This window comes from Mytilus edulis, chromosome 9 (genome assembly GCF_963676685.1).
Source record: "Mytilus edulis chromosome 9, xbMytEdul2.2, whole genome shotgun sequence".
NCBI classification, from domain to species: domain Eukaryota; kingdom Metazoa; phylum Mollusca; class Bivalvia; order Mytilida; family Mytilidae; genus Mytilus; species Mytilus edulis.
In genome coordinates this window covers 15021961-15030729 of record NC_092352.1, presented here as the reverse complement: position 1 = coordinate 15030729, position 8769 = coordinate 15021961, and the positions used below count along the sequence as shown (strand labels likewise).

Here is an 8769-nt window from a genome sequence, read left to right as displayed (position 1 = left end):
TATTAAAAAGAAGGGAGGAAAAGGAAAAAGCTACACAGCAAATTTGTTTTGTGAGCTGAAAACAGCATTATTTCGTGAACCATTCGTCTTATTTTTGTAATAAGTTTCTAAAAATGGTACTGATTTGATTTATGTATGCAACAGCAAAAACAATACTTTTATATGTAATTATGACGTGTATATCCTTTTGTGTCGGAAGATCTACAAGAGACGGAGAGAAGAATATACCTTTCAGAAACTTAAAAAAGCAAGGTTGAACGAATCCAAGCTAGGTTTTTTATTCTGGCATACCACTTCCAAAATAATATCAACAGTTGCAAACCTTTATAGTTAACATTTGAATAAAAAAAAGTTCGTTTTTCAATGATATGAATGTCTAAAATAAAAACACGAGCTTTCTGTCGAATTATATTTGTCTTGTACGGATGAGCCACAAAATTTTATTCATTTCAACCCAACAAGGCGCCACAGATGTGTGTCTCGCCTGGAGGTCATAGAGATTACAACCCTTTGTTTTTAGCCAAAGGGTTGACGAAGCTAACTTGTATGCACATGATTAAGACGGCATGGTTTCGAATCTACAGGTTGAATTCCTTGTGCTTACTTTCATTGTTGACCCCTAAATATACTTTGATTATGTATATCGTTGTTGACCACTATATATCGTTTGTTTATGTGTATCGTTGTTGACCACTAGATATCGTTTTGTAATGTGTATCGTTGATGACCTCTAGATATCGTTTGGTTGTGTGTATCGTTGTTGACCTCTAGATATCGTTTTGTTATGTGTATCGTTGTTGACCTTTAGATGTCGTTTTGTTATGTGTATCGTTGTTGACCTCTAGATGTCGTTTGTTTATGTGTATCGTTGTTGACCTCTAGATGTCGTTTGGTTATGTAAATCGTTGTTGACCTCTAGATATCGTTTTATGTGTATCGTTGTTGACCTCTAGATGTCGTTTGGTTATGTGTATCGTTGTTGACCTCTAGATATCGTTTTGTTATGTGTATCGTTGTTGACCACTAGATATCGTATTGTTATGTGTATCGTTGTTGACCTCTAGATATCGTTTTGTTATGTGTATCGTTGTTGACCACTAGATATCGTTTTGTTATGTGTATCGTTGTTGACCACTAGATATCATTTTGTTATGTGTATCGTTGTTGACCACTAGATATTGTTTTGTTATGTGTATCGTTGTTGACCTCTAGATGTTGTTTGTTTATGCGCATCGTTGTTGACCTCTAGATGTCGTTTGGTTATGTGTATCGTTGTTGACCTCTAGATGTCGTTTGGTTATGTGTATCGTTGTTGACCTCTAGATATCGTTTTATGTGTATCGTTGTTGACCTCTAGATGTCGTTTGTTTATGTATATCGTTGTTGACCTCTAGATGTCGTTTGGTTATGTGTATCGTTGTTGACCTCTAGATATCGTTTTGTTATGTGTATCGTTGTTGACCACTAGATATCGTTTTGTTATGTGTATCGTTGTTGACCTCTATATATCGTTTTGTTATGTGTATCGTTGTTGACCACTAGATATCGTTTTGTTATGTGTATCGTTGTTGACCACTAGTTATCATTTTGTTATGTGTATCGTTGTTGACCACTAGATATCGTTTTGTTATGTGTATCGTTGTTGACCTCTAGATGTCGTTTGTTTATGCGCATCGTTGTTGACCTCTAGATGTCGTTTGGTTATGTTTATCGTTGTTGACCTCTAGATGTCGTTTGGTTATGTGTATTGTTGTTGACCTCTAGATATCATTTTGTTATGTGTATCGTTGTTGACCTCTAGATATCGTTTTGTTATGTGTATTGTTGTTGACCACTAGATATCGTTTTGTTATGTGTATCGTTGTTGACCTCTAGATATCGTTTGTTCATGTGTATCGTTGTTGACCTCTAGATATCGTTTTGTTATGTGTATCGTTGTTGACCTCTAGATATCGTTTTGTTATGTGTATCGTTGTTGACCACTAGATATCGTTTGTTTATGTGTATCGTTGTTGACCACTAGATATCGTTTTGTTATGTGTATCGTTGTTGATCTCTAGATGTCGTTTGCCAAACTGCCAAACTTATGTTTCAGACAGAAATCCATACCCCTTGAGAAATGCTGTTTAAACTAAACCAAAAACAGAATTGTTCAAAAAATCTTTTATGTATTCTGGACCATTCTGCCAAACTGCCCTTACCAATATCATAGATAAATAGATACAGGATATGAATGATGGTGATATCAACTTAGCAGTCCAGTTGGATTTTAAGAAAGCTTTTGATGTAGTAGATCATGAAAAAAAACTTGAAAGTTATGGATTTGATAATACTGCTGTTTCTTTTTTTAAATCATATTTGAATGAAAGAACTCAACAAGTTCAAATTGGTAATGCTCCTTCTGAAAAACTTTATATCAAGTATGGTGTCCCCCAAGGCTCCATATTAGGCCCCCTTCTGTTTATATTATACATAAACGACCTTCCTATTTATATGAAAAATTGTTGCACTGATTTATATGCCGATGATTCAACTTTACATCTTTCTGGTAATTGTTATCAAACTCTATAGTCAAAGGTACAAGAAGATTTACATGGTGTAGAGGAATGGTGCAATAATAACAATATGTTCATCAATAAAAATAAAACAAAATATATGATTATTGGAACGAAGCAAAGAATAATGCCACATTACAATGAGAGTTGTTTAACTATTAACAATCAAGTGATACAATCTTCCACATGCGAAAGTCTTTTAGGCATTAAAATTGACCCTTCCCTCACATGGACAAACCAAATTGATGTGATCTGCTCAAAAATATCATCTAGACTATATCTACTATTAAAGATTAAAAAATTTCTAAATCTAGACTGCAGAAAATTATTCTATAATGATTATATCTTGCCACTAATTGATTATTGTTGTTTGGTGTGGAGTAGTTGTAGCAGTGAGGGTTTATAAAGGATATTAAAATTACAAAAGAGGGCTGCTAGATTAATACTAGATACAGACCCATTCGCTCCTTCTGCACCCTTATTCAAACACTTAAACTGGATGACAGTTGAACAGAGAATAAAATATCATAAGTTAGTGATGACATTTAAGTGCATTAAAAATGATGCCCCATCATATCTTACTAACAAGTTTCATTATGTTTCAGACAGAAATCCATACCCCTTGAGAAATGCTGTTCAAGGAAACCTCATACTCCCTAAACCAAAAACAGAATTGTTCAAAAAATCTTTTATGTATTCTGAACCATTCTTGTGGAATAATTTTCCAATACCGTTAAGAAATATTACAAATGTTAATTCTTTCAAATACAAAATAACAGATCATTTATTGAAATCAACCTATAGCTGTATCAATAATATTAAAAACTGATCATGTCATCATGTTTATTTTTTTTCATCACATTTTATCAAGTTGTATTGAACATTATTATCATACTTGACTTTTTATACTAATGTATGCAATGTATATGGTCCGAGTACACAGTTAGATCTATTTCGTAGTGCATTTCTTTTAGACATTAATTGGAAATAAAAAAAATCCCACATGCGCTTTCTCCATAATATTTTTAGTGTGTTGTACTACTTTTGGGACAAATTATATCAAAATTATAGAAAGCTTCATCAGCTCTAACTCAAAATGTGGACAATTTTATGTGAAGGGGGTCTTGAAATCTTTTGAAAGCTTCCGAAATGCTAATTTTTGACCTTTTTCAACTGGACCAAATCACTACTTTACATTATAATTCATGAATCAATTTTTTTACAGTGTAGTTTTATCCCCCTTCTTGCTACTTCAGGCATAAAACATAAATAAATAAATGTGGAAGGGGTAACAAAACAAATGACAAGTAACACACTGTCCACACTAGGGACTATATTCGTGAAGAACAACGAAAATCAAGGGACGATAACTGTGTACTCGGACCATATGTTTGCATTTTGTTTGATTTCTCATGATGAGGGCCTCAGGGAAGATTAGTTATATAGCTAACTGTGTAACCCTCTTAAAATAAAGTATTGTTGTTGTTTTGGTGGGTCGTTGTTGACCTCTAGATGTCGTTTGGTTATGTGCATCGTTGTTGACCTCTAGATATCGTTTGGTTATGTGTTTCGTTGTTGACCTCTAGATATCGTTGTGTGTTAAATTTTATGACAATTTGAAAATCGTGTTTGCGATACACGATTGATTGTTGTTTGCTTCACGTCCGCGATCATATGGAGATGAAATGTCAAAGATTATAGTCCGATTGAAATCCACTTTTTATCGTTTTATTATTTTTACAGTGTATTTTGGTATCTATAAAATATAATAACCCTCTAACATTTAAATTCTAGGTTTTTATCAATGCAATAAAACAAGTTTTTATAGTTGGGAATAGTTGATAGTAATATTCAAATGATAGGTAGGACTAATGGAATGAAAGAATTAACCGTGACAGGACATGGTTAGGTGTTCCGTTTACACTCTATACAATTTAAGAGGGTTACATCTTGGTCAAGTATGGTAGCACTACAGTCAGAATTTTCTGACCCCAACCAACAGTCTTTAAAGATTAATTTCTCCAAAACTAATCAATGGATTTTTAAAATCTGTAACTCACTTATAAAGCTGAAATATTAATTCTTCTTATTCTGTAGATAAATTTATTTTTGGTATAATTAATCTCAAATTATAGCTCCTTAATTGCCAAAACAGGTGTCTTCCAACTTGGATTAATATGGCACATTCAGGTCAAATGGTAGTAAAAATTTGTTTTCATCACATTAATCAACCATACACTATAAACTAAACCGTGTCTCAGATTTTTTATATATGCCTCCAGTTAGAAGATAGAATGAAATTCAAAACAGTGTGGCTGTGGCCATTGATTGACACATTAAATTCATCCATTGACTGGGACAATTTAGGTGAACGTTTGTATGTAACGACCACTGCTCACTATGTACTTTTTAAAGACACTTAAACTATGGGGTAACCAAAGGTTCTCAACACCTTAATAAAGTAATTCGAATTATAAAAATAACAAAATTTACAGTATTAGAGCATCATTCGAATTCAAAAATTTAAAATATCATCTAGACTATATCTACTATTAAAGATTAAAAAATTTCTAAATCTAGACTGCAGAAAATTATTCTAGATTATTATAGAACACAACACGATTTACAACACGATGTTTTGATTTATATCAATTATATAAATCAAAACATAAAGGTTATTCCTGATTAATTTTTCGAACTATTTTATAATTAAAGGCGTTAAGAAACCTTTGGTGACCCCACAGTTTAAATGTCTATCGTAGGTACGACGTGAACAGTGGTCGTTACAGACAAACGTTCACGTAAATTGTCCCAGTCAATGGATGAATTTAATGTGTCAATCAATGGCCACAGCCACACTGTTTTGAATTTCATTCTATATTGATTTAACTACTGGGTGCCAAACCTCATTTCACCTTTCATCTTTGGACACCTATAAATTCATTTAGAAACAAATTATCCAAAAACTGGGACACGGTATTGTAGAAAATATTCCCTTAAATCACATATATCAAAGTCAAACCAAAAGGGGTACCCATGAAGTTTCTATTTTCATTTTTTGCTAACAATTCTCATGAAAAATTGTTCTGAGAAATGACCTAAAAACTGAATTTCCCCCTTAAAACCCCCATAAATGCATCATTAATACAAAAGTTCCACTGAGAACATTATTTTATCAATATAACCACACACTTTGTGTCTTTGATGCTCTAATACTGTAAATTTTGAATTATATGTGAACTGACCAACACTAACTCGGGAGTTTGACGTCACAGATTTGACCAACATCTGTGATAGCCCCGCCTCTATCCAGACAGATAATAGAATAACAAGAATGACCAGCTGCATATAATCAATATTTAACATTATTATTATCACTATAAAGAATGATTTTCATTTGTATTTAAAAAAAATATACTATGAAGTTATCTAGAACATTAAAATTATGAAATAAAAGACATGTTCCAAAAAAGATCAAGACCATTCCCTTCCTGAAAATAGACTGTCCCACATGATTTTTTAGTTTTATGGAATTGATAATTTTCACATAAACTTAAAATTGGTTAAAGTGCCTAAAACTCCTAACAGAAGACAGATTCAAGGCCATATTCTTCTTGTTTGTAGTAAGAACATTAAAAGTTTAAGTTTGTCAGAGGCTTTCAAAGATACTTTCACACTCTTATCCTTTTGCTCATTTTGGTTAGTTTTTTCCCCTTTAGATTTTCGCCTTTTTAATAACTTTTCCCTTTTCTCTGTTCACTTCAAAGCTATATAAATTATTTTTGTTGCAATACACATGATACAATGAGATATAAGACCACACTATTTATCTTGTGGTCAGTGATTAACAGTTGGACACTGGCATCATCAACAGATGATTGACATATTAGCCCCCCCCCCCCCCCCCCCCCACCCCTAAATGCCTATATATTTAGATAAATTACCATGTGCTTTTATTTACATAAGTTCATTATCAGTTTACTCCCTGTTGTGATATGATAATGATTTTTGGATTTTTACAAACTGTGCAGAATAATACTTACTTAAAATTATGTGATAAAAAAATCACTGTTAGACTGCATAGTGCTACCTTAATCAGTATTGTTAGTGACAATTCTGAAATACCCATCATTGAATAAAATTGGATAGAGCCTTTCAAGGCTTGAATTAATATAAAAAGTATGCGTCATCCCTAAACCTAATGACGTTTGTTTGTCGATGCATTAAAGACCTATTGGTTACCGTTTTGCTCTTATCTGTTCTATGGTCGGGTTGTTGTCTCTTTGAAACATTCCCGATTTCTATTCACAATTTTATTTCTGTATTTATTTCAATCGTTCATCAATTTCTAAATCTGTTGTCCGGGCGAAACGTTTCAGATGTTTCTTCAACACTGTTGTTTTATTTTAATAAAGGGACGTAACACCACTTCTTACCATGTATTGAAATAAACCACGTCTACTAACCCTATATGAAATAGGCACGGTATCCAGGCGGTCGCTTTTAACCAATTGTAGTCTAGAAATGTATAGGAGGTATGATAAAACCAGTTTTGATTTATTTTTTTTATGTTATGAAAGAAAGAAAATACATTTTCTCAACTTTATTTCCATATATGTTTATTATGCATATAAAAATTCCAAAACTTAATAAATTCGTACAATGATAGAAAATATGCCTAAAAAGAATATATATAAAAAAAGACTGAATGAAAGAATGAAAAATGTATTTACATTTAAAAATATATAAGTGTAAACATTATGTCATTTGTATTTTTCAAAACTTATTGTGGTAGAGCAGAGAACTGGTCGGTTTCATTGAAGCCTGAGATTGGGGCATCTAAATATTTATCCGCAACACTGTTTTGTCGACTAAATAAAGGGCTAGGTTTTGATTGTTTCATATTTCCTCGTATGTAATCTGGTAAGTCTAAACTATTCCTCGACATTGCAAGTTTGAGGTCTTTAGCATTGCATGTTGGCGTAGACACTGGGACAACTTTATTAAAATTTCCAATGTCTACAAAAAATCTGTCCATTTCGTTGTCAATTTTATGTTCCATAGCCTGAAACTTATACCCCCATTTTATATCCCATGCTAAATAAGATACATCTGTTTCAAACGGCCTCCCAACAGTTGCTACTTCACCAAAAAATACAATTATAAGTTCAAAGTTTTCTTGTTGTAAGTCTTCTTTAGAGAGATTCCAAAATGGCGATTTTTCATCTATGGTGTGAACAATTTGTTGGGGCCATGCTAAATATAAACCTTTACAACCACCTTCCACATTAAAATTCACAATTTCTTGTTTGATAGGAATATTTTTTCCTTCTTCTGATACTATTTTCCGAAACAGATATCCTTTAACATTGACATTAATTGCATGAATTTTTCTAGTATCTGCTACTCTAAACACTAATTTCAATTGTAAACCATCGGCAAAAATACATGCATTACTACTAAAAATAATGGTGTTATTATCTTTCCTTCCTCGCCTCACTTTGGCAACTACCAGTCCCGCCAATGCAGCTTGTAACGCTGCTCCGAGAATAGATTGCAAAAGAACACATGTATAAGCCATCAGACATTCCTCTGTAACATAGTAAAACCCATATCCAATAGTACTTTGGGTTTCAATTGAAAATAAATATGCTGATAAAAATGAACGCAAATTCTTAATGCAAGGTTTGTGAAGATCACTTGTGTCGTCTTCGTAATCTCCATTAAAAAAACCTATTATCCAATAGAAAATTGCAAATATCAACCACGTGACTACAAATCCGCCAACGAATATTAATATGTTCCAACGCCATCTTATATCTACCATTGTGGTGAAAAAGTCAAACATATACTGTTTTCGCCAACCTCTAATGCCTATGGCGGAAATATGTGTTCGGCAATTTTTATCGACAAGTCTTTCTGACGGCTTCCTTTGTAATTTACCTCTATCTCGTAGATGCATTCTGCTCATCATCTTTTACACGTATCAGCTATGTCAAGTGCAAGGTATTAACTGAAACAAAAAGTCATAATCAGATTTATCTGAAGCAATAAGGCACTGGATGCTTCTTTTTATTTAATTTTTACTTGTAGGTAATATCGTCAGTGTTTTTTTGTTTATCAATTGATAAATATTTATCTTTTAAAATGGAAAATGAATGAATGAATGAACAAACTAACCACATAAAATTACCAAAGGACATTAAGAGGACGA

At 32.7% G+C, this 8769-nt stretch overlaps 1 protein-coding gene across 1 annotated transcript; it reads right to left on the bottom strand.

Moving 5' to 3' along the window:
- Positions 1 to 7157: 7157 nt before the first annotated feature.
- Positions 7158 to 8595, bottom strand: LOC139489573 (inward rectifier potassium channel 2-like). The gene has a single exon (XM_071276149.1). It carries the CDS (start codon positions 8527 to 8529, stop codon positions 7339 to 7341), a length of 1191 nt encoding a protein of 396 aa, XP_071132250.1. The 5' UTR covers positions 8530 to 8595; the 3' UTR covers positions 7158 to 7338.
- Positions 8596 to 8769: the final 174 nt, after the last annotated feature.